The sequence below is a fragment of the Scardinius erythrophthalmus genome (assembly GCF_964197995.2).
Source record: "Scardinius erythrophthalmus genome assembly, chromosome: 12".
Lineage (NCBI taxonomy): Eukaryota > Metazoa > Chordata > Actinopteri > Cypriniformes > Leuciscidae > Scardinius > Scardinius erythrophthalmus.
Genome location: NC_138232.1, coordinates 39,410,686 through 39,438,104, shown reverse-complemented (window position 1 = coordinate 39,438,104; position 27,419 = coordinate 39,410,686). Strand labels below are relative to the sequence as shown.

The window sequence follows — 27,419 nt, the reverse complement described above, 5'->3', positions numbered from 1 at the left end:
TGTTTTTGAAAGAATGTTTTATGCTCTCCAAGGCTGCATTTAATTGTTAAAAAATACAGTAAAAAATTGAATTTATTGTTAAATGTAATTTATTCCTGTGATCAAAGCTGAATTTTCAGCATCATTACTCCAGTCTTCAGTGTCACATGATCCTTCAGAAATCATTCTAATATGCTGATTTGCTTCTCAAGACACATTTATGATTATAAGCAATGTTGAAAGTATCAAGATCACATTTGATCAAAAGTATTAATTTCTTTCAGCAACAAAAAAAGTCTTACTGACCCCAAACCTTTGACCTGTGGTGTATATTTTGATTTTGGGATGAGTTTTGACCCGGTTCACCCTAATGTGTGAAAGTGTGAGTTTAATAATCTAGATCTGGCTGTGATTATCTTCCCCCGTTAATCTGTGAAGAGCTGTTTTATCTGGGACCTTTCCACTCCTCTCACTCTATTCAGGCTCTGCCGGGATCCTCACAAGGGTCACATACAATACAAAATCATCGTTATTATTTCAATCTATAGTGTGTGTGTGTGTGTGTGTGTGTGTGTGTGTGTGTGTGTGTGTGTGTGTGTGTGTGTGTGTGTGTGTGTGTGTGTGTGTGTGTGTGTGTGTGTGAGAGAGAGACTCTGGTCTACATCATTATTTTTGAGGCAATGACAACACAGATAAACATGACAAAGCAGCCTGTGAAAGGAGAGGGAGGGAAAAGGAACAAAAGAGAGGAAGAACGTATAAAACCAGTGAAACAACACATTCAAGGGTTTTCGTTTCAGATAAGAGAACGAATGCGATTAGGACAGACCGTCCAGTGTTGCCTAATTAAATGTCACACAATTGCTCTTTCACACATCTGCCTCGCCATGGAGTCATATTGTGTATTTGCAGCGAAACCTTCCATCTTCCATCTCTTTGTCTTCTTTTATTGTGTGTTTTGTACTTTCTTGACATTAAGGAAAGAAGCTGAACGAATGGAAGAGCTTCCCACGACTGAATATCTTTCATAGTTTTACTGCATTAAGAGGATGTTCTGTTATTCTGCTTCCTTAAATGTAAATCAAAGCCATAGTAACTGGAGATGTGTTGTCATGGCTGTTTAGGTTAAAGGCATGTTCACTTTAGCGAGTTTGTTTGTTCGGACAGTTCGTTTAAATGAAACTGGCACAAGTAAATAATTTACAAATTTGTTTGAATCATCAGTAGACAGTAGTCCTTGTGTGACCTTTAACAATTTTTGTAATGAAATCAATATTTAAATGCAGTTGTTTATTAATGTGTTTATCTTTCCAACATGTCACCCACATCATTGATTCATTCGAATCGTTGAAAGGATTCCAGTTTTCTGATTTGCACAGGAAAGCTTGACTTTTAAATGTCAGGGTATTTCTTGTACATCCTCATGCAAACACGCGCTGCTCTGCTGTCTTAAGCAGACGCTCATGCTGATGTTGCTCTCTACTGTGTTAATGTGCTGAGTCCAGCTCTGTCTACTCTATAACGTCTCCAGCAGTCTGCACTATAAACAGACAAAGTGGCTTAACAGTCACTGTGAGTTGTGACTGTTACAAAGTGAATAGTTTCTGTAACATTGCTGCAAAGTGCTAATGTTATAGGTGTGCAGAAACCTTCAGATGCATCCAGAAATGTTGAAGTGCTGTTTTATCATTTAAAGCAGGGTTTCCAAACTGGTTTTGTCAGCTAAACCATTACATTTTTGATGTAAAATGTTTACTCTAATTTCAATAACACCTTTGCATGTTCATGCTAGGGTTATTATAGTTAAAACAAAATAAAATCATAAAAAAGAAATGTTTACTTAATAAAAATCAAATATAAAAAGCAACATTTATATTAACTTAATGTAGTAAATTAACTTAAAGTAAAACTGAAATAAAAATAATGAAAAACTATATCAATATATTTAAAAAAATAACAAAAATATATATATAAACTTCTCATTACTGTACTTTGAATATATATACTATAATGTATAAATGCTTTACAATTTAAATAATATATAATTTTTTTTTATAAAAATAAAAAATATTTTTTTTTAAGCTTCTGTCATTTTGCAAACATTTTTATCTAAAGAAATTGAGCATTAAATTTGTTTTTGAGTATTGAGATGGGGCTTAATTTATGCAAATAGACTTAATTTCTTATAATTATTTAATTTCATATTTCTACACTATGCGTCTATGGTCACATGACAGGCAGGTAAACAAATAAAATATTTCATCTTTTGATTTATTTTCATTTGTTTTTGTTTTAAAATGACTATTTCATTTGACTTTTATATTTTATCATTTAATTAATTATTAGATTTTCTTCAACTCACAAACCCCCTTTAATTCCCGTGAGAACCCCAGTTTGGGAAGCCCTGAGTTAAGGGATGTGTGAGTATTGAGCGCAGGACTGGATGCATGTCTCGACAGCTTATCTTCTTCCAGTAATGTTAATTGTCTGTTGATTGCAGGCCACAGAATGGGCCGTAGACGAGACCACCAGGAGGTCCTGCCAGAGCAAAGGAAAGACAGAGGTGAACCCTGGGATGAAAGATCTGTGAATGAATGAGTGTATGTTATAGAGTGTATGTGTGAAATGAAATCTCTCTTCTCTTCCTCTTCTCCTCTCAGGATGAGTGTCAGAACTATGTTCGTGTCCTCCTGTTGAACGGCAGCCGTTTGTTTACCTGTGGCACTAATGCTTTCATGCCCATCTGTACGACTCGCCCCATTACTGACATGGCGAGCGTTCTGGAGTCCATCAGTGGGGTGGCGCGCTGTCCCTATGACCCTCGGCACAACTCTACGGCTATGATAACTGAGAGTGGAGAAGTCTATGCGGCCACTGTGACTGATTTCTCCAGCCGTGACCCTATTATTTACCGCAGTCTGGGGAACATGCCACCCCTGCGGACCGCCCAGTACAACTCCAAATGGCTCAGTGGTACAGTGGGACGACACACACACTTATCAGAGAATCTGACAAAACCTGTCAAGAACACGTCCATTCCAAAATCAAAATTCCTGTATACGTAATTATATTCTGCTAAAAGAAAATGAAGCTTTTCTGTATTGTGAAATTATTTTCATGATGATTAAGCTCATTTTGACCTACAGTATATTCTCATCACTGCAAAAATAATCATTCTTAAATTGTATATTCTTGGTAGTATTTGTTGTTACCTTTTATATTTATATTAGAAATAGCTTATTGTATTTATTGTAGCAACAAAATACTGTATTAGAGAATTCACCAATGAAAAAAAAGAAAGAAATTAATCAAATTTAAAAGCTAAACATCTGGTGACATTATGTTTATGATTTAAAAATGCCTTTTTTAAAGAATTTATTTAAAAAATATATAATTAGCTGATTGTATTTACTGTTATGCATCATAAAATACTGTATTAGAAAATTCACCAATAAAAAATGAAAGTTAAACATCTAGATACATTGTTTTTTACGAATGTTGTATTAAATATTGTATTTTACTGTAATAAAAAAATCTGTATTACAGTGATAAGTGATACATTGGTCAAATTTAAAGTCAGTCATGTTAATAGCGTTAAATATTCTTCAATTTCTTTAAGATACAGTATAAGAAATACTTATATCTTCTGATTTTGGGGTGAAATGCGACTTGGACACGGTTTTGTGAGTCACACATCTATTTATGGCTATGTATTGAAGAAAAGTGTTTTGATAGTAATATATTCTATCATCTTCCTTTCCTTTCTCTCCACAGAGCCTCACTTTGTCTCTGCGTATGAGGTGGGCCGCTTCACATACCTCTTTCTTCGAGAGAACGCAGTAGAGCAGGATTGTGGGAAGACTGTCTTCTCTCGTGTGGCCCGCGTGTGTCAGAATGACATCGGTGGTCGTTTCCTGCTGGAAGACACATGGACCACCTTCATGAAGGCTCGACTGAACTGTTCCCGCTCTGGAGATGTTCCCTTCTACTACCATGAGCTGCAGAGCACCTTCTACCTCCCTGAGCAAGACCTCATCTATGGAGTCTTCACCACCAATGTGTGAGTGGATTCTTCATCGCTTACTGAGAATGCAATGCATAGAAGACCAACAGTCGCACAGCAGGAACTTCTGTAGTCCAGCACAAGTTTAAAAATGAAAGTTAATGTATTATAATGATTTATGTATTATAATGATATATATATACAGAGAGAGAGAGAGAGAGAGAGAGAGAGAGAGAGAGAGAGAGAGGTTAGTAAGATTTGTTTTTAAAGAAATTACTACTTTCATTCAGCAAGGACACATTAAATTGATTAAATTGAAAAGTGTCATTATACATATATTTATAATGTTACAAAAGATTTCTATTTCAAATGAATGCTGTTCTTTTGAACTTTCTATTCAGCAAAGAATCCTGAATTCATATATATCATGGATATAAATACAAAAATATTAAGCAGCACAAATGTTTTCAAAATTCATAATAATCAGAAATGTTTCTTGAGCAGCAAATCATCATATTAGAATGATTTCTGAAGGATCATGTGACACTGAAGACTGGAGTAATGATGCTTTGATCACAGGAATAAATTATTTGATATTTTTATATTTCACAATATTGCTGTTTTTACTGTATTTTAAGTCAAGTCAAGTTTATTTATATAGCGCTTTTCACAGCACAGGTTGTATCAAAGCAGCTTCACAGTATTAAATTAAAATAATACATCAATCACATAAAAGCAGGTGAGCACAAGAGACTTAAAAAGTCTAAAAGTCTCAGATGCAAAGAAACTGAAAAAAAAAAGTTTTACTGACCCCAAACTTTTGAATGGTCCTGTTTTTCTATTCAAGATTTTTAATGTAGAATTTGGTTCACTTCCCTCTCTCGTTTCTCCTTACAGGAACAGCATTGCTGCGTCAGCAGTGTGTGCGTTTAACCTCAGTGCCATCACACAGGCCTTTAACGGACCCTTCCGTTATCAGGAGAACCCTCGGACCAGCTGGCTTTCCACTCCCAATCCCATCCCAAATTTTCAGGTGAAGGAAATTAAATGCTGCAGCATTTTTTTTCTTGAAGCCTTCTGGCACCAAATACAGTACTCAATTAGTTTTTTCTCTCTTTCTCTCTGCCAGTGTGGGACAGTGAATGATTCGGGCCCAGGCGGTAATCTAACGGAGCGCAGTCTTCAAGACGCCCAGCGGCTCTTCCTCATGAGTGAGGTGGTTCAGCCCATCTCCACAGATCCTCTGGTCATGCAGGACAACATCCGTTACTCCAGGCTGGCTGTGGACATTGTTCAGGGGAGGGACACGCTTTACCACGTCATGTACATCGGCACAGGTACAGGAGGCAAAGAAATCCGACGTGCATATCCTGCAAAGAATTCAAAGCATGTCCTCAATTGTGTTCTCCAATCTCTGCTGGAAATCCAGCCTATATCAGCATGATTTCCATGTTGGTCCAGGCTGGGTTATGATGGATAGAGCTGGTGTAGTGCTGGTCTAACTGGTTTTCTCATGCTGGGAACCAGCATCCCATCCCAGCAAGCCATTTTGCGTTTAAAAGACGTCTAATAGCCGCCCAAACACAGCCCAGACATCTAAATCTAATCGATGTCTAAACCATATCCCAAGAATAGACTAGAAACGACTAGTTTTTCACTGACAGATTTTCAGTGACATCCCAAACTTTGTCTTGTTTTAGACGTCTGGGCTTTGTTTGGACGGCTATTAGACATCTTTTAAATGCAAAATTGCTTGCTGGGATGCAAAACACACCTTATGCTGGTGACTGGATTTTTCAGCAGGGATGTTTAGAAGAACTTGCGCTTCTAATTGTAGCTGTTTTCTTTAATTGACCAATCAGAGCACGGCACCATCATTAAGGCCTTGTCCACCAATAATAAGAGTCTGCGTGGATGTTACTTGGAGGAGATGAACATTCTTCCAGAAAACATGCAGGAGCCAATCCTAAACCTACAGATTCTGCACAACGATAGGTCGCTTTTCGTGGGACTTCCCAGCAGAGTGCTGAAGATCCCTCTGGAGAGATGCTCCAGCTACAAAACTGAGCAGTAAGTTACACACATACACACACTAGGACTCAGACTCATGAGGTCAGAGCATCCTAACCTTGAACATGATTGAGCTGTTACTTTCACTATTTCAGAACTCCTTAAGCCACTATACTCATTTGCCGTCGTTTTGATCTGGTCACACATGACATCTAAATGAACACATGCTGTTAAATTACGGCAAAGTATGATGACAGAAAATGTCCTTCCGAGCGTCTAATGCCCTTGGAGTCAGACAGGAAGTGAAGCTCGAGGAGGTGAAGTGAATGACAGTACTTATGAGTAGTCAGAGATATTATTATCTCGTTCATTTTCCACCACTGGCCGAGAGGCAGATGAATGATGATCTAGGTCATTTAAAAAAAAAAGAAATCGCTGTATCGTGTTCTCCGTCAGTGCTATGAATAGAACACCTATAAATTGTCGAACATCATTAAAAATATATAATGCATGCATCACTCCTCACAGGAAATGACTGCTTTTTTACAGATCTAATTAGATATCAGATCCATAAAGTACTGTCCTCCTTCTGGACTCCACATGGATGAATTGGGCTTCTGAGCTGGATTTGTAAGGCCTTTTTTGTGAATTTGTACCCTAAAACATGTTACATTGGGTTTTAAAATCAAGCAAAACATTGTTTCCGATCTGTTAAACGCCTTGAAGCTCTGATGTAGCATGTCACTGTATTTAAAATACACCATGTTACGTCAGTTTTTCACATTCATCCAGCATGTCACGTCAGGAGAAGTTTTGCACGTGATCTGTCAGTTTAGCGGCGTGTGTGTGTGCTTATCATTTGAGGTGGAAGTGTGTCATTATGTGAGGACTGTGATGCCTTGGACTCTCTCCCTAAATTCCTGCCGCAGATGTTGTTGCACAACACTCAGAGTTACACAAGACAGAAACATTTGATATTAGGTGCTGTTACTGGACATGATGAAACTGTGTTTGTGAAGCCGCTCAGTGTTTAACATTCTGATGCGGTTACAGATTCTTCACCACACACACACACACACACGTACACACAGGTGGCAAAAGGTCAGATCTCACAAGGTTGTTGCAAATAACTAATATTTTATACCAATGTTCATCTATGGAGACTGATTGAGCTGCAAGTGTTTAGTCATTATCATTTTATCGAACCTTTAATGAATGTAAATTTATTCTCGGAATGGCTTTTAGCATCTCCAGCACGATTTGCAGTTTTCTCTTGTTGCCGGTGTGAAGTAAACGGATGTTCAGTTTGTTAGTGAACTCTGAGACATATTGTTATGTTTGATTTTTGTCTAAAATATGACATTTTTTAATGTTTTTAAAAGCCACCATGGCTGCATTCATTAGATTAAAAATGCATTAAAAACTGTAATATTGTGAGATATTATTAGAATTTAGAAGAACTGTTTTCTATTTTAGTTAATATTAATTTTAAAATAAAAAAATTAATTAAAATTGTAAATATTAATTAACATTCTATTCCTGTGATGTAAAGCTGAATTTTCAGCATCATTACTCCAGTCTTCAGCGTCACATGATCCTTCAGAACTCATTCTAATATCATGATTTGATACTCAAGAAAACATTTCTGATCATCAATTTTGAAAACAGTGAAACGGTGATAAAGTTAAAAGATAAAAAAAAATCAAAAATAATTTTACTGACCTCAAACTTTTGCAAGATAGTGTAAATATGCTGGTATTTTACTGGTAACATACGTTGCTTGATTTTTTAATACTTAATGTCCTTCTTAAGAATGACACATCTTTAAAATATTGAAACATGCTTCTGAATTAATAACACTGCTAAAGGACACAAGGAGAAAAGGAGAAGTCTGTTAGCTCTAATAAATCACCCGAGGTGCTGTCAGATATTCTTTATCTCCCAGAGCAGGATTTGATGCTTATTGTGTTTTCTCTTTAGTTACTGTAACAGTCAGATCATATCACGTCTTTGATCAGATGCTTAGATTACATTTACACTTGATCAATCTCTGACGTGGATCTCGACATAATAAATGTGTAGATATGAGACACAATTTGCAAAATTCATTATTGATTCAGTGTTCATTATCTGAGAGTCATCCAGTATTAGTGAGAAGGGCAGAATTAGTTTTAATAATTAATTAGTATAATGTATTTTCTTTGTTTTTTGGAAATGTATGCTTGAATTGCACTGAGATTTATTCCCTCATTATGAAGCTGTGCCGTATCCTGTAGAATTAAATCTCTCTTGTTAAGTTCTCACGACACACTCTTCATGGCTTTATGGTGGTAGTTATTAAGATGTTGTCATTGATTTGTGACTGTATGCATGTGTGTGTTTCTGCAGGGATTGTCTGGGTGCCAGGGATCCGTACTGCGGATGGGACCGGAAAGAGAAGCGCTGTACGACGATTGAGGACAGTTCCAACATGAGCCAGTGGAGCCAAGACATCACAAAGTGCCCTGTAAGACCAATATCTCATCACACAGAACAGAAAAAATCTGCTTTTAATTGGTGGAATTGGTGCCGTTTCATAAAGTTAGCGCACCAGCCGGTATTCACGCACTTGAACGGCGTTGCAACGTCTGCTTTCCGTTATTGTTTTTCTGCTGAACCCCACACTTTGAGAACCACTGGAGTACATGTTTGATTGAGTCTCCTGGGCCTGTATGACAGAAACATCCTAAATTAGAATCATATCCGATTCCAATCTGTCTAGGAACCATGGAACTTTTTCAAATCTTAAGTCAAGAATTAAGAGTGGAAGTTTTTGAAAAACAGCCCGTCACCCTCTGTTCTGTTCTATTCTGTATTTTGTTCCATTCTATATTAACCAAAAATGTTCTCTTCTATACTATTATTTTCTGTTCAGTTATATTATATTTAATTATGCTCTATTCTGTTCTATTCTTTTCTGTTCTGCTGTATTATGTTCTATTTTGGTCTATTCTATTCTGTATTCTGTTCTATTTTATGCTCTTTTATTATTTTCTGTTTTGTTCTATTCCATTCTGTTCTAATCTATTCTTTTGTATTATGTTTCATTTCTATTCTGTTCTAATCTATTCTATTCTGTCCTGTTCTATTCTGTATTCTGTTCTATTCTATACTCTTATTTTCTGTTCTGTTCTGTTCTATTATATTATATTCAATTATGTTCTATTTTTTTCTGTTTTGGTGTATAGTGTTCTATTCTGGTCTGTTCTATACTATTATATTCTGTGTTCTGTTCTATTCTATACTCTTTTATGCTCTTTTACATTTCATATCATTTTGTTCGTTTCCATTCTGTCCTATACTACTCGGTTCTATTCTATTCTATTTCGGTTCTATTATGATCTATTCGATTCTGTCCTGTTCTATTCTATAATCTTATTTTCTGTTCTGTTCTATTCTATTCTATTCAATTATGTTCTATTCTGTTTGATTCTTTTCTGTTCTGCTGTATTATGTTCTATTCTGGTCTGTTCTATACTATTCTATTCTGTATTCTGTTCTTTTTTATACTTTTTATTATTTTCTGTTTTGTTTTGTTCTATTCTATTATGTTTCGGTTCTATTCTGTTCTAATATGATCTATTCTATACTGTTCTATTCTATTCTATATTCTGTTCTGTTCTATACTATTACGTTTTTATTCTAATCTAATATTATCTATTCTATTCTGTACTGTTCTATTCTGTATTCTGTTCTATTCCACACTCTTATTAATTTCTATTCTATTCTATTCTATTCTATTCTATTCTATTCTATTCTATTCTATTCTATTCTATTCTATTCTATTCTATTCTATTCTATTCTATTCTATTCTACAAAGATTGTATTTCCAGCTCAGAGATTCTGAAGACCAGATTCATAACAACGTTCTTTGAGTACACCAACAATCTCTTATGAATTTTTGAATCAAGAATCAAGTTTGTGCTGAAGAGCCTGAAGGTTAACCCAGCTGATCCAGACTCGACAGTGTCAATTACACGCTGGTGTTCTGCACGACGGCTGGCCAATGTCACTCCTGGTCCCTCTCGACACTTCATTAGGTCCATAATTAGACATCACAAATTTCCTATTATCTTTGATGGTTGGTGTCCTCAGAGGAGCAATAATAAACAAACCTCATTTTCTACCACACTGGAAGCTTTGGCTTCGTCCCAAGTTGAATACTTGTACTTTGCACTAAAAGTACTTTCTATCATGCTAATAGGCAATACCCACTGTTTCCATAGTTACGACTTAAATGACTTTGATAGTTAGTAAGTGTTTTCCCAAACTTTTGCAAACTTTTTGTTGGCTGCAGTGCAGAAATCATTCCTAGAGTCCCGCCAGGCTTGATCATTGATGTTACTGTAAAAATAAGGATATGCAAAATGGTTACAAAGCCTAGTCGTGGTGTAAATCAACACTAACGCCATTGAACTAAACTAAATATTAATGCAAGCTTCTGATCAGGAATAACATGGAACAGATACAATTACAGACATGTTTACGTTTTAAACATAACATTTCAGAAAACTTGTAATACAAAACAGTTGTCCTAATGTACTGTAATAAATCAACTATGGAAGCTGTGGTTTGCGTTTAACTTCACAGGAGCGGAACCTTACCCAAGATGGTGGATTTGGCCACTGGTCCCCATGGCAGGCTTGTAACCATGACGACGGAGGGGAAGCCACCAGCACGTGTCAGTGTCGCACTAGATCCTGCGATAACCCTCGACCCCAGTGTGGAGGGATGAAGTGTGTCGGGGCCAACATAGAGGTGGCCAACTGCTCCAGGTACACTTACTGTACTACACCGTACATGTGATCATCAACCCACCCAGCCTTTATGTAATCATCAGACGATCTCTTCTCAGTGAACCGTAAGCCACTGATATAACAATAGATGGCAGTAATGCAGAAGTTTAGTTTGTGATCCAGTAAGAAGAAGACACTGCGCTTCGCCAGGTTCGTCAAAGCGAAAAACAGAATGTAGCATTGGTCACGCTACGCCGCTACTTGCTGGAAAAAGTAGTTAGCTCCTGGAAAAGCTACACTGTTTTAAAAGCAATTGAGCTTCTGTCAAGCAACTTGTACGTGGCTACTCCCCAACACTGAGTCATATGGATATGGTGATGCATCTATGTGATTTTTCAAGTTTGATAGCATCCCCTTATTCATTGTCATTCCACAGAAAAGAAAGTCATAGGGGTTGGTAAGCGTATGAGTCAGTAATGTAAATGATGGCAGATTTTTTTTTTTTTTTTGGATGAACTAGCCTTTTAAAATCTGGGACTTCTCATATTGAAGTGGCAGGTGTAAACAGTGTGGCCAGAGTGATGTATGAGAGCCAGAGCGATCAGCCTGAAGTCTTCAATCACGGACAATCAAAGTGTCAAAAGCTTTTATTCCCTCTGATTCAGCTCTTCCGTGAGAGAAAGGAACCACCCAACGCTAACAGCTGCAGAGCCTGAGACCTCGAGTCCATCAATCCCGAGCACTGATACAGACGTGCTGCGTGTAACGTGCGGATTTATTCATTAACCACGAGATGCTGACGCCACAGTTCTGGCGGAGCAGCTCCTTCTTTGCGTGTCCCATTATCCTGCAGTCAGTGAATCAATGTTCCAATTATTTCTTCACCTAGAGAGCTTGTTTAAACACACACATCACCGGGTCTGGGTGCAAGAAACTAACAGGACGCAATGTTTCAGTATAACACAAGAACAGCAGCTGTGGCAGATATATGATAAATGACAGTTTGAGTGATGAGCTGCTAATACATCTTTGTCAGAGTGCCACTGTTAAGTTTAATAAAGCCGATGTTACCTAACAGCTCTGAAGTTGTGATCACAATCCTTCAAAGTCATTATCGGGCCTTTAGAAGAAGTCACTTGACTCCAGGCAGCACCAGAGTGACTCTCATTGTTATAAAGGTGGTCATTTAAAGGAAAACTGGGGTTTTCTTGCTCTTTTGAAATGAATGCTCTAATTTTGCAAACTTTGCAACTGTGCAAAGAGCGTGTCCTGACCCTACGCTTCATATCGTTTCAAACCCGTATGACTTCTTTCACACAGGATGAAAGTCTTGGACCCCATTTACTTTCATTGTATGGACAAAAACATTTCCATAGATGAAAGTGTAAATGCTGTTATTGTTAAAGTCTCCCTGTGGTGAAAATCAGGTTTTTACTGTTGTTTATATGTCTTTGTGGTGTTTTTAATATGGTTTAAGACAAATGTGCAAAATTTTGCAAATTCATTCAAGTATTTTCTCCTTAAAACTGCGGTGAACCAAAGACAGTCTCAAAAACACGGTTTGAAATCACTGGTGTTTGACATCACAAACTATCTTGTAACCAATCAGATCAACGTGTGTGGATCTCTGAGCTGCTGTGAGTGAGTGGAGGCGGGTATAATTTGCATATTCATAGAACCGCGTATACTAAATGAGGCAAGGGTGTAGAGTTACATTCAAGCTATTTTAAGGCATTGAGGTTTTTTTTTTTAAGGAAAAAACATTTAAATATGTAATTTTGGTGATCAAAGATGAGTTTTAAGGGATACAATTACTGACTACAGGGGGACTTTAAGTAAAACTAAAACTGTTAAAACCGTTTTTGGTAGTTAAAATAAAAGCTAAAATAAATTATGAATATTAGATGAAAAACTACCATACTATACCATAAATACTAAAGCTTAAACTTAAAATGAAGGTAAAATATTAATAAATACTGTAGTGGTATATCAATAATACTAAAACAACCCTGGAAAGTATGGACAAAAATAATTTGTGTTCCACAAGTCTTGTGTTCCAGAAGTCATGCAAGAATCACTTACAATTTCTTCACAAAAATCTAGTTGAAACAACTACAAAAGCAGTTTGATCAGATACCATCACCGTTATGACATCACAACCCTGCTCACGTTAGCACACAACCACTCACTTTACATATCAACTCCTATTCAGCATTTAGCAGCTGCCGTGATGAACGATATAATGAAAGGGTAAATGTACACAGAGGTTGGCCAATCATAATCGAGGTCATTTACATATAGACATCTTATATATACACTACCGTTAAAAAGTTTGGGGTCTGTAAGATTTGTAATGTTTTTTAAAGAAGTGTCTTATGCTCGCTTAGGTGTGTTTTATTAGATCACTCCTCTAACTCCTGCTTCTGTGTGTTCAGGAATGGAGGCTGGACCCCCTGGTCGTCCTGGGCCGAGTGCAGCACCAGTTGTGGCATTGGATTTGAGGTCCGTCAGCGTTCCTGCAACAACCCAGCACCCCGACACGGAGGACGCGTATGCGTAGGTCAGGCGCGAGAGGAGAGGTGAGGCCAGAAGAGAGATGGACAATAAGGCTGTGCTGTATGCTTTTGATTTGATATGATTTAATTTGCCACAAAAAACACTCTTAGTGCTGGTTCACACAGAACACGTTTTTTTGCAGGTCAGTGGAACGGAAAAACTGCAACAAAAAACAATTACTTGAGTGTTTGTGGAAAAATGCATTCTGTGTGAACGGCCCCTTGAAAGTATTTTTTTAGTGTATTCCAGCCTTAACTATTAAAGAACCAACTTCATAAGTGTAGACGTGTTTGTTTGAGGTGAGATGTTCAGTTCATATTTGTGTGATTCAGATTGTGTAACGAAAAGAATCCATGTCCTGTTCCGGTGTCCTGGGTCTCCTGGAGCGCTTGGTCCAAATGTAGCGTTGCCTGTGGTGGTGGAGTCCAATCCCGCGTTCGAACCTGCGAGAATGGCAACACGTGTCCTGGTTGCCCTCTGGTAGGGTCTTCAACTAGTCATATTAAATCAACAAAAACCCTAATATAAACATGAGAAATGAAAAGAGATTTATTTGAAAGACTGTCATTAGCATCTATCATGTGTGTTACTGCATCCAGGAGTACAAGGCGTGTAATTTGGACGCGTGTGCCGAGGTGAGGCGCACCACGCCGTGGACCCCCTGGTACGCTGTTAACGTGACTCAGATGGGTGCGAGACAGGAACAGAGGGTCAGGTACACCTGTAGGGCTCTCCTCGCTGACCCTCACGACCTGCAGCTCGGCAAACGCAAGATAGAGACCCGCCTCTGTCCCACCACTGACGGAGCTGCTGTCTGTGAGACTGACGGTACATACACACACACACAGACGCACACACATATATATCACACACACACACACAGCCTCAGACACATATGCACACTCCTCCTATAAGCACGATTTGGGAGGAAAATCTATAAAAATTCTGATTTAAAATGTGATTAAAAAAAATCCATGTTTTGCTTGTTTGTAGGGCTACATAATTTGTCCCAAATTTTTGATTATATATTAATATGACAATAAAATAATAATTAGAATTAATTAACTAAAAGGAATTAATTAAAAATACTATTATAATTCTATAGTTATAAAATACAATAATATTTCACTATCAAAAACAGAGTATTTAAGAAAAATAATATAATAGTGATAATAAATAAAATTAGTAAATTAATTAATTTGTAAATTATTATTATTATTTTTGCAGTACAACTGTAAAATTGCAATACCAATATTTACGGCTGTCTTAATTTCTTCCTTTTCAAACATGAAACCATTAAACTCTTATTTGACGGAAAACTCTTCCGCTGGTCTATAAGGACTTCCCATCACAAGTTTGGGAAGATGGCTGGTGCATGTTGCGTTCCCAAATGCACGTTAAACCGACCCGAAGTGATTTTGATTAGTTGTGCAGCCGTCCTATACAACACTTTTATGTTTGTAGGTCTAGTTGAGGACTTGTTGAGAATGGGTCGACCCGTTACACGAGTGCAAGGAGCCGCCTGGTCATCATGGGAAACGTGGTCTGCATGTTCCAAAGAGTGTTCCAAAGGCTTTCGCACACGCAAGCGCTCCTGCGCCACTCCTGATGGGAAGAGCACGCCGTTCGCCTGCAGCGGAGCGCCCGTCGAGTATCAGGACTGCAACTCTCAGCCATGCCCAGGTCAGGGATTTTTCAGTTTCCGCGGACATATCTCACTCATGTCCTGTTATTAAAGGGTACACACACACACAGTTTCTCATGTTAATCTTGAGTACCTATAGAGTAGTATTGCATCCTTCATATCTCCGAAGAGTCTTTAGTTTTATCAGATTTGTAAAAGACAGATATGCTGTACTGATTCTCTCCAAAAACAGTTCATTTTTTTTAAAACTTTGGCCATGTTTAGCATATGAATCCAACTCTTTAACAGTGTAAATAAGTCAGAATGCATGAAATAGCATTAGACATCCCCTTTAAGTAAGGGATAATGTACATCCAGCTGACCAATCAGAATCAAGTATTCCCGAGAGCTGTGTAATAACTGACTTTAAAAGTCTTGCGGCAAGGAGTAGTGTGATACAGGTGTTGTGTTTCAGTGAAGGGGGCGTGGTCATGCTGGTCTTCCTGGTCCCAGTGCTCTTCTTCCTGTGATGGCGGTCACTACCAGCGCTCTCGTTCCTGCTCTAACCCCACGCCTGCTCATTCCGGAGATATCTGCATTGGTCTGCACACGGAGGAAGCTCTCTGTAACACACACGAGTGTGAAGGTGAGAAAACACTCGCAGCGATTTCTCTTAAAGTCCCCCTGTAGTCAATAATTGTATCCCTTAAAACTTATCTTTGATCACCAAAATGACATATAAAAAAAAAAATTCATTCTTTAAAATAGCTTGAATGTATCTCTACACCCTTGCCTCATTTTGTATACGCGGTTCTATGAATATGCAAATTAGCCCCGCCTCCACTTACTCACAGCATCTCAGAGATCCACTCGTTGACGATCACACGTTGACCTGATTGGTTACAAGGTAGTTTGTGACGTCAGAAACAATTCAAACGATTTCAAAGTGTGTTTTTGAGACTGTCTTTGGTTCACTGCAGTTTTAAGGAGAAAATACTCAGCAATGGTGTCGACTTATGAATTTACACATGGTTTGTCTTAAAACATATTAAAAACACCACATACTCATATTAACAACAGTACAATTTTAACATTTTATAGCTTCACTAATGTTTCTTTTAGTACTTTTTAAGAAATAAATATATGGAAAAAAGAAAAAGTTGGCATTTAATAAAATTAGCATTTGAACAAAGAGCTTAGAAAATTGTGTTATTGTTAAAGACTACGTCCGGATCGGATGCAGAACAATGATCAAAACATAAATGCGAAACATAATAAACATGGATTGCCGGAAAATTCCGTCAATGGCAGGGAAAGAGTTAAATACTCGTTATGACTGCATTCATGATAACTAATGATAACACGTGTGTTCTGTTGATGTTTCTCAGGTGTGTCAGGTGGGTGGGGGGCGTGGTCAGAGTGGGCGGAGTGTAACGAAGAGGGGCAGCAGCTCCGCGCTCGTATATGTGAAATAAACTCCTCTTGCCAAGGAAACTCGACAGATCAGAGAATGTGTCGGCCCAATGAGAGCGCAGGTTCGTTCCTTTCCCTCTTCTCCTTAAATCATGCCCGCCATCTCAGACAGTAGTTTCACATCGTTTTCTTAATTCTAGTGCTGTCAAAGGGACAGAGGAGGAACTCAAACTGTGGAGGTAATTGAAGCTTCAAAAAAATCAAACAGCATTGAGGTTTTCATGTGGCTATTGACCGTCGGTAAACATTTGTTTTTGTCTCCTGCAGGGTTTTCTCTGTTCCACTTGGTGCTGACCGGCGCATGCTGTTTTCTGGGAGCTGTTTTGCTGTCCGTCCTGGTGTACGTGTACTGTCAGAGACTCCGCAAACCTCCTCAAGAATCCGCAGTTATTCATCCCAGCACTCCCAACCACTTACACTATAAAGAGAACAGCTGTGCGCCCAAGAACGACTTATACACACCCATGGAGTTCAAGGTATCCCATCATGCCACGGGGTCTCTCTGTATCTATTGTGCAGTGGTCCTTAACCTGTGGTTTGCAACCACAACACTGATCAGTGCAAATAATAAAATGCTTTTATAATAGAAAATATAGAATATTCTATATTGTTAATATAGAAAAAGAAATAGGCTTAAACCATTAAAGGGAAGTCCTATAATTCAAGGAACCAACATTTTTAATTGTGCATATTGGTCTGTGAAGTTCTTGATAAATATATGTATTTATATATATTGATCTATCTATCTATCTATCTATCTATCTATCTATCTATCTATCTATCTATATATATATATATATATATATGAAGAGTTCAGATGCAAAAGCCTCTAAGTGCCATCTGAAATTTTCTTCTTGAATGATCATTTTTATCAAGCTCGTATATTTAAGTTCAGTAATTTCAATGAAAGCGTAAGCGAAAGTTCTACTAGAAAGACTCTACTGTCACGTCATTAATTCACAATTACACGCTACCAATCACAGCCTGACATCAAATATATAAGACTGTTCTTACCGCCCCATTTTGTTGCCTGCAGGTGTCGTAGTAAAGTTTCAGCTGCCAATTACGCTTCCATTCAATTCGCAGAAACAGACGTTCACTTACTCGCGTTTCGATTCCAATCATAACAACACAAGTCATATCGTTGATTTGATCTCAGCTCTCAGCAACTTTCGCGGTGCGCGAGTGCGACACGCTTGTGTAGGAAACAAGGACGTGGCGGCTGAAATTTCACGAGAGACGATCTCTTCACAGGGTAGTTCAAGGCTTTTACGTTGGTAGGCGCTTCCAGCGGCCACTGTTTACATGTTCCCATTACTATGATTAAACTTCATTCAGGTAAGTATAAACTTGCTCTTCTGCTCCCTTCATCAGTGGTAAAGATCAAATGGTGACTATGGTGAAGTGGTAGTTTTCTTAAACTGCCGATACATGTAGGCTACAGCAGTCTGCAACGCAACATACTCACTATAACGCTTTAAAAAGTAGGGCTGGATAGCTCGCTGAATGGGTTGTAGTAAGTGTAAACAAAGATTCACGTAACTGATTTCCTCAGCGAGCGCAGAGGTAATCTGTTTTTAGCGTTGTCGATTCCACCCACTCATGGGTAGTTGCAAAATTCTAACAACTGGGTTGCTGAATAGATTTAAATTAAGCTTAAGAGCAACTAAGTTATTAAATCGGCTTTATGTATGCCATATTCACAGTCCGCGCTCCTCATCTGCTCATTCACCACGTGAGAGTGCCTTCTATCTTAAAGGAGCGGTAACTGTTTTACGCCCTTCTCTGATTTGGTATTGCTTCGGCATTTATGAGATGTTTTAGCCAAATCACTTCCCGACCGCCGGGAAAGTTATTATTTAAAAAGGGTTGTAAAAATTTGAAAATGAAACATATAAATATGTCCATATCATAAAGAGAAGCTGAACTTTAAAGCAAGTTGGTCATTGGATATTATGCGTATGCCGTTGTAGACATGGTTATGAAGGGTAGGAGTTATATGTTGCAGGAGTATTTAATACATTGGAAGTAAGTGATACATTTACGGTGCTCTACAACTGTTCTACTGTTTTCTTTTTCATATCAAGATCTTTTAATACTTATATTTAAATTATTCACTTACATAAATATGGTACAATCGCTGTAATACAAATTTTCTCGGTGTCTACTTAATCCACCGATATGTGTCATAGAAATATACATTTATAGGTAGTTGATATTAAATGTACAAAGGCAGACTAGGATTCTCAGGTCAAATGTCACAGACTAAAACGTGCTTAACACCGTAGAACTATCCGTTACAAGTTTAGACCATACAATTCAAACCAATAGCCAGACAAATCACAGTCAAGAAGACTCGAGTGACATTATATTTACTCATCTGTATGATTTAAATGTTCACTTATTTTTCTGTTCAAGGGTCTCCCTTGGTTGCCATGGCCAGTGATCTCTCGGCTGTGAATAAAACTTCACTCATACAAGAGCAACTAGAGAGTAATGTCAGGCGTGCGCTGCACAGCTGAGAAATACATTCTACGCTTTAAGTCAACAACAGAATATCTAGAGTGATTGAGGTTGTATTTTATCGGTATGCATCACCTTACTTCAGGTAAGTATCGAACTAATATTAATAAGAATACGATTTAATGGTTATTTAAAATGAGTAAAAAAAAAACAAACAAACAAACATGTATCTCTTCAAGGCAGGCTCATCTCTCATCTGTTATCACTGGCACTCAGTACTAATTAAGCGATCCGATCAGTCGCTTTGCTTAATCCAGCTAGACCGTATATATCAGAAGATTCCCTTATTTCCCATCCTGATCACGGCCAGTTGTTCCAGTTGTTGCTCTACAACTACAAAATCGATGTGTGGTGGGTACTTCAGTGTCCCCAGGGTGCGTGTGAGGGGTTTTGCTTGGAATGCCCCTAAGATATTTTAATATACTGTTCTGGAATTGTCATTGCATTCTGTTTTGATATGCTATAGATCATATTCCGGGAGCTGGATTTATGTGACTTCGGGGTTTGTGATGCCACTAATCCAGAGGGAGTGCCGCTCAGTCTCTCTTAGCGTTGTTGCAGCCCTTTAAAATCATCCTCTTTAAATTAAGTCTTCCATGCTTGAAGTTTGAGCGTTGTAACTTTTCAGATGTTTATGCTTTAACAGCAACATTACAGAAAAGTGAAATTCATTTAACCCCTCTTTTATTACTTCCCATCCGTTATGGTCTCTTCTCTTCCTATTTTCATATTCAGATTGTAGCCTACTAAATGCTCAACAAGCCCTCTCAACCCAAAATCGAGGTTAATTTCTTCGCTAGCTACTGGTGGTGGTTAACGATCCATACATTTATCATACTTCCGCTTTTCGCTGCTAATTCTGTTTAGTTATACACGCAGTCAATTTCTTTATCTCGTTCTTTACCGTCATCTCAGCCCATAATTGATTAATGAGTATAGCTTTGTAAAAATACCATAATAACAACACTCCAAGGTTATTCGTATCCCTGCTTGCTTATGTCTATCATGACTTTCTTTTGCTTGCTTTCTTCTTTGGCTTTCTTTGGCTTGCTTTCTTTCTTTGGCTTTGGCAAGCCTTTGGCTTGCTCAGTTAGGGATATTTTGGGGATATTTAATTAGAATTTTATCAGTCAATAAATTTCACTAAAAACAAACCTTGTTGTATTATTTTAATTTAATACCATGAAGCTGCTTTGATACAGTCTGTATTTGAAAAGCGCTATACAAATATATTTGACTTGACTTTCGTTTCTGATATCTGCAATAATTCTAAGTCTATCGCGGCTTCTGAAATTCTACGATTACTGTTTTTTTTATGGCCAATCGTGGCCTATTTCATTAATGCTATCGAAGCTTTCGACTTAATTTTGTTCTCGACGCATGAACTCTGCCTATCGAGGCATCACTAGTATGAGCTTTCATGATTGTACTCTAAAGGCAAATATTTCATGGTCGATCGCGACCTTAGTTCATAAACGCATATCGTAGCTTTCCTGATTGTAATCATCTTAATGTCATATCTCTGCCTATCGTGGCTCCTCCGAAAAGTCGCCCTGGCTTCAGCCTTTATCATTATAAATGTAAGGTCAATTATGGACCTATTTTCCGATCACTGGTTTTGTTTCATGGCTAAACGTAGCCTATTACATTAATGTTATCAAAGCTTTCGACTAATCTTGGTTCTGATGTATGGCATCGGCCTATCGGGGCATCGGCCTATCGGGGCATCGGCCTATCGGGGCATCGGCCTATCGGGGCATCGGCCTATCGGGGCATCGGCCTATCGGGGCATCGGCCTATCGGGGCATCGGCCTATCGAGGCATCGGCCTATCGAGGCATCACTATTGAACAAGCTTTTATGATTGTACTCCAAAGCCAAATATTTCATGGTCGATCGCGACCTTAGTTCATAAACGCATATCGTAGCTTTCCTGATTGTAATCATCTTAATGTCATGTCTTTGCCTATCGTGGCTCCTCGGAAAAGTCGCCCTGGCTTCAGCCTTTATCATTATAAATGTAAGGTCAATCATGGGCCTATTTTCCGATCACTGGTTTTGTTTCATGGCTAAACGTAGCCTATTACATTAATGTTATCAAAGCTTTCGACTAATCTTGGTTCTGATGTATGAACTCGGCCTATCGAGGCATCGGGCCTATCGAGGCATCGGCCTATCGGGGCATCGGCCTATCGGGGCATCGGCCTATCGGGGCATCGGCCTATCGGGGCATCGGCCTATCGAGGCATCGGCCTATCGAGGCATCGGGCCCATCGAGGCATCGGCCTATCGGGGCATCGGCCTATCGGGGCATCGGCCTATCGGGCATCGGCCTATCGAGGCATCGGCCTATCGAGGCATCACTATTGAACAAGCTTTTATGATTGTACTCCAAAGCCAAATATTTCATGGTCGATCGCGACCTTATTTCATAAACGCATATCGTAGCTTTCCTGATTGTAATCATCTTAATGTCATGTCTTTGCCTATCGTGGCTCCTCGGAAAAGTCGCCCTGGCTTCAGCCTTTATCATTATAAATGTAAGGTCAATCATGGGCCTATTTTACGATCACTGGTATTGTTTCATGGCTAAACGTAGCCTATTATATTAATGCTATCGAAGCTTTCGACTAATCTCGGTTCTGATGCATGTACTCAGCCTGTTGAGGCATCAGCCGTCGAGGCATCACTATTGAACAAGCTTTCATGATTGTACCCTAAAGCCAAATATTTCATGCTGATCGCGGCCTTCATTCATAAACGCAAATTGTAGCTTTCCTGGATGTTATCATCTCAACGTCTTATATCTGCCTCTCGTGGCTCCTCGGAAAGTCGCCCAGGCAACAGCCCTCATCATTTATAGATATGGTCAATTACGAACCTATTTTATGATCACTGTCATTGTTTCATGGCTAAACGTAGCCTATTATGTTAATGCTATCGAAGCTTTCGACTAATCTCAGTTCTGATGCATGAACTCAGCCTATCGAGGCATCACTATTGAACAAGCTTTCATGATCATCGCAGTCAATCATGGCTTCTTGCTTTATTTCGATCTTTACGTCAACTCAGCCCATAGCTGATTAATGTAGAATAGCTTTGATGAAAATACCATATTTAACGCTTCAAGGTTATTCGTATTCCTGCTCGCTTATCTTTATCTTGACTTTAATTTTGATAGCTGCAATATGTCTAAGCCTATCGCGGCTTTTGAAACTCTACAATCATTTATTTATTTATTTATTACGGCCAATCGCGGCCTAATTCATTAATGCAAATTACATTTAATCTCGGTTCCGATGTATAAACCCAGCCTATCGAGGCTTCAGCCTATCGAGGCACTAACCTATCGAGGCTTCAGCCTATCGAGGCACTAGCCTATCGAGGTACTAGCCTATCGAGGCACTTGCCTATCGAGGTACTATCTTATCGAGGCACTAGCCTATCGAGGCACTTGCCTATCGAGGTACTATCTTATCGAGGCACTTGCCTATCGAGGCACTTGCCTATCGAGGTACTATCTTATCGAGGCACTTGCCTATCGAGGTACTATCTTATCGAGGCACTTGCCTATCGAGGTACTATCTTATCGAGGCACTTGCCTATCGAGGCACTTGCCTATCGAGGTACTATCTTATCGAGGCACTTGCCTATCGAGGCACTAACCTATCGAGGTATTAGCCGATCGAGGCATTTGCCTATCGAGGCTCTAATCTATCGAGGCATTAGCCTATCGAGGCATCACTTTTAACGAGTTTACGATCGCATTTCAGTCAAATATTCATGGCCAATCACGGCTTTACATTAACGCACATCGTAGCTTCCGTGATTGCATCATCCCAATACGTTATCTCGGCCTATCGTGGCTGCTCTTAAAGGACAGCATTATCATTTATTAAGGTAAGGTCAATTGTGGTCCTAATTTTAAGTAAGATGGGACTAATGCATATGCTATTGAAATTTGTTCTCATTTATATTTTATTTCTCTCTTGCTTCATACCTCGGATGTAGGCTATATGCATCTTAAAATCTCAGCCTATCGAGGCTTCATTTAAAATCTCCACCACAAGTTTCGCGGCCAGACGTGGCTTTTGTTCTTGGTTTAAAGATGATTAGCTTAGTTCACATATAGTGTCATTTCCACACTCGATCTTGGTTAAGTTACTAATCAATCATCTTTATCTCAGTGTATCTCGTAGTTATAATTTCTCACATATAGATATTCACATTAAATAAGCATTAAAGAAGTTGTCTAATTGTCTTTCCTATTTTACTAATTCTCCTGCATGCTTTTCAGAATCCTCATAGGTACGTACGGAATTCATCTCATATTTCTTTTTTTGGGGGGTAGGCTCCGCCCCTGCCTCTATCATCAGGCAGGACCTACAAGCTAACTTTCAGACCCGGACGGAGGACGGGGCCTACGCCAAAGAACTGAGACGGAGCTTGTCGTGCATCTATTTTATTTTGTCTGTAAAACCTTTCATAAAATAAATTCTATCTCATTCGAGAATCCTCCTGAGTCTTTTTGGTAGAAATGAAAGCGTAAGCGAAAGTTCTACTAGAAAGACTCTACTGTCACGTCATTAATTCACAATTACACGCTACCAATCACAGCCTGACATCAAATATATAAGACTGTTCTTACCGCCCCATTTTGTTGCCTGCAGGTGTCGTAGTAAAGTTTCCCCCCATCCTCCCCACCACCACCAGAATGGCTCCCGTCCACTCGTCAGGGGGTAGGCTCCGCCCCTGCCTCTATCATCAGGCAGGACCTACAAGCTAACTTTCAGACCCGGACGGAGGACGGGGCCTACGCCAAAGAACTGAGACGGAGCTTGTCGTGCATCTATTTTATTTTGTCTGTAAAACCTTTCATAAAATAAATTCTATCTCATTCGAGAATCCTCCTGAGTCTTTTTGGTAGAACTTAAATGGCAATGAAAATTACCTATTAATTGTCATTTAAGTGAAATTACTAAACTTAAATATACGAGCTTGATAAAAATGATCATTCAAGAAGAAAATTTCAGATGGCACTTAGAGGCTTTTGCATCTGAACTCTTCATATATATATACACACATTATATTAATTAATATATATTATTTATTTAATAATTTTAAGAATAAAAGTTTAAGTAAAAAGACAATAATTTTTAAATTAAATATAAATAAATAAATAAATAAAAAAGTAAAAAAAAAAGCAATTATATTAGTTATAATTTTAAATAGTAATATTTTTATATACATTATATTATTATTATTATTATTATTATTATATTTACTTTTGTTCAATAAATAATTCTGGTCTGGTCTCATGACATATTTGCTGTAAAATCAGTATCTGAAGCAGTTGAGATCCACGACTCTCCCTAATCTGTCTCGGAGGAAATGGCTCTCGTTCCATAAATCCGTCTTATCTTTCATTCTTCATTTTCCGGTTGCATCTCTTCCCTCGGAGCGTTGACATCAGAGGATCGCTGCAGCATGATGCAAAACACGCCGTGGCCTTTGAAATATTGAAGAGACTTGTCCAACATCCGTGAGCTCACTTTTTGTGTTTTCCCTCTGTTCCCGCAGACTCTGAATAAGAACAACCTGCTTCCCCCGGATGAAAGCTGCAACTTCTTCCCATCAGCCTTGCCACAGACCAACGTCTACGCCACCACGTATTACCCGTCTCCTCTGGGCAAGTACGACTTTCCTTCCATGGATCCACCTTGCAGCTACATGCACAGCTGATGCACAAAGACACACATCATGCTTTCTTAGGGGTGTGCGACCACGGTTACACACCCTTATCCGTCCATGCAGACGCATTGGAAAATGCATGGATCCACAGGAAGGTCGAGCGCATAACCTGCATCTCAAAAGATGCAGGAAAACGCAAAGGATTGTTGTTCGGATAAGACGGGCCCATGTAGTTTTCTTGTAGCATTTCCTTTCCTAAATGTCATCTCAAACCGGAAGTCACGGGTTCAGTTGATCACACGCGTTGTAATAACTACAAACCGGCACTCACAAAGCATGCACACTTCCTAAAGCGCAGAGGAGCGAGAGGAATTCTGGCATCTCTGCTTCTCACGTAAAGCTCAAACTGAATGGTGACGCACTGCTCTGTGCGCTGGCGTCTTCAGCTTTTGTGTTGTTTTCCACACTAGAAAAAAATGCAACGCAGAACTCGTTTTGAGTCGAATGGTTCCTGGCAGCTGTGATGTCTCACAATAAGCCTGAACATCTGTTTCCCGTATCTTTTCCTGGTTTATGTCCTTTCGGCTCCAGAACTCAAGCGGTGGATGTGAGATACATGGACTCAGGATTACTGGTGATGCGACTGGTTAACGTCACGCCGGTCGATGAGCCGCGTACAGTGCAGACTGTTATCTTCATCGTCCAATAAAAGACTTGAGCTCATGGATATATGGCCGTCCACACACTCTTACACATGTGTTCACCAGTGTCAATGTCTGTCAGGCACTTTTTAAAGGGAAAGTTCGCCCAAATGATGACAGTTCTGCCATCATTTACTCACCCTCATGTCACTCCAAACATTCACGGCTTTTTCCCAAGGCAAGACACTACAGGTGAGGTCGGCGGGATATAAACATAGTCCTGACCCTATCCCTATTCCTAAACTTATCCCTAAAATCAGTGGGAAATGATAATGATGTAGAAGCATCTTGTTGTAAGCCTAAACTTATAAATCTGACTGGTTGATTGGAATGTTGAATGCAGGAAAATGTTCCAGGTAATCACGTTCACACTACAGCTGAATAGGGTAAAACATTTAATTAGATAATATAAATCAGAAAATACTGTAAACTGCATATTTTTAGGAATTAAATGCTATATAAAACATGTACATGATATATTGAACAAACCTTTCTGTGAAAACCTTCAGAATACAGATATAGATACAACAGGAAAGTTTGCTTTGAGAAAACAGGTATATATTATAATTGAAATCTACACATGCAAATAGATGTAATGAAACACACTTAAATGTGTAAGGATGTTGCTGCTCTTTTCCATACAGTGAAGTATTCCTGTCAAGCTCTCTAATGCACAAACCACCACTATAAAAGTGTCATGAAAGTAGTCCACTATAATAGTACACTATATTCCAAGTCTTCTGGATCCATACAATAGATTTGTGTTTACTGACTGATTTTTTTTTTAGTATTTCATGCATATGTATTTGAACGTGGAGCATGAAGATTGCATAAAAGAGCGGCTCACACATTCTGCTAATCTTTTTTTCCTGTTCCACGGAAGAGAGCAAGTTTTTCACCAACATGAGGATGGGTAAATAATGACAGAGTGTTTAATTGGTTAATTATTCTTTTAAAATCAATTACTACTGGAGCATGGCAGTATGAAATAGTGTTATTGAACCTAAAGGGATGTACGTTTATAAGTATGTATATTTGTAGCTGGCATTATATATTTATACACAAATGATGATTTTTGTTGTTGATGGAATCGGGTGTTTTCTTCCCCTGCTATAACTCCACAGCCAACATAAGACAGTGAAAGAAGTAACTTGTGTATGACAGCTTTTTCTTCTTCTGTCCAGCGGTGAGTGCGTTTAAATGAAAATATACGTTTTATTAAATATTTTGTTAATTCTTTACTATGAGCCCAGATGAAGTTTAATGTAGCGCTGGACACTCGCTGTTGCGCTCTCTTTCTTTCGCTGATGTTGCATGGATGCTGCACTCTCTCAGTGCAGAACGTTCTCTATGCAATAAAAAAGAAAATTAATTTACAACACATGATCACTGCCTTTATACACTGTGAACTTTTCTATGTTTTTCTATGTTGTACATTGCAAAAAATAAATAAAAATCCATCTGGGTGTCAAAACACCACAATAGACTTTCTTCTATCTGTCTGTCTATCCATTCGTCCATCATTTCTATCTATCCATCTATCTATCTATCTATCTATCTATCTATCTATCTATCTATCTATCTATCTATCTATCTATCTATCTATCTATCTATCTATCTATCTACATCCATCATCTATCTATCTATCTATCTATCTACATCCATCATCTATCTATCTATCTATCTATCTATCTATCTATCTATCTATCTATCTATCTATCTATCTATCTATCTATCTATCTATCTATATCCATCATCTATATCCATCCATCTACATCCATCCATCTATCTACATCCATCCATCCATCCATCCATCCATCCATCCATCCATCTATCTACATCCATCATCTACATCCATCTATCTATCTATCTATCTATCTATCTATCTATCTATCTATCTATCTATCTATCTATCTATCTATCTATCTATCTATCTATCTATCTATCTATCTATCTATCTACATCCATCATCTATATCCATCCATCTATCCATCTACATCCATCCATCATCTACATCCATCCATCCATCCATCCATCTATCTACATCCATCATCTACATCCATCTATCCATCTATCTATCTATCT

The 27,419-nt window shown here is 38.5% G+C and overlaps 1 protein-coding gene across 3 annotated transcripts in view; it reads left to right on the top strand.

The window, feature by feature from the left end:
- sema5bb (sema domain, seven thrombospondin repeats (type 1 and type 1-like), transmembrane domain (TM) and short cytoplasmic domain, (semaphorin) 5Bb) overlaps window positions 1-26,814 on the top strand; it is a 68,269-nt gene extending 41,455 nt beyond the window's left edge. For 2 of the 3 annotated variants that reach the window (XM_081380860.1, XM_081380861.1), the window contains exons 6-22: window positions 2,480-2,542; window positions 2,640-2,952; window positions 3,754-4,039; window positions 4,880-5,015; window positions 5,112-5,319; window positions 5,845-6,052; window positions 8,381-8,498; window positions 10,622-10,806; window positions 13,203-13,346; window positions 13,656-13,803; window positions 13,923-14,151; window positions 14,788-15,006; window positions 15,423-15,593; window positions 16,336-16,482; window positions 16,561-16,599; window positions 16,688-16,896; window positions 24,523-26,814. In XM_081380860.1, coding sequence (XP_081236986.1) covers window positions 2,480-2,542; window positions 2,640-2,952; window positions 3,754-4,039; window positions 4,880-5,015; window positions 5,112-5,319; window positions 5,845-6,052; window positions 8,381-8,498; window positions 10,622-10,806; window positions 13,203-13,346; window positions 13,656-13,803; window positions 13,923-14,151; window positions 14,788-15,006; window positions 15,423-15,593; window positions 16,336-16,482; window positions 16,561-16,599; window positions 16,688-16,896; window positions 24,523-24,684 — 2,985 coding nt within the window. In that variant the 3' untranslated portion in view covers window positions 24,685-26,814. Of the gene's footprint in view, window positions 1-2,479; window positions 2,543-2,639; window positions 2,953-3,753; window positions 4,040-4,879; window positions 5,016-5,111; window positions 5,320-5,844; window positions 6,053-8,380; window positions 8,499-10,621; window positions 10,807-13,202; window positions 13,347-13,655; window positions 13,804-13,922; window positions 14,152-14,787; window positions 15,007-15,422; window positions 15,594-16,335; window positions 16,483-16,560; window positions 16,600-16,687; window positions 16,897-23,612; window positions 23,842-24,522 lie in introns of those variants that run through there. The other variant, XM_081380862.1, reaches the window with a different exon arrangement.
- Window positions 26,815-27,419: the final 605 nt, after the last annotated feature.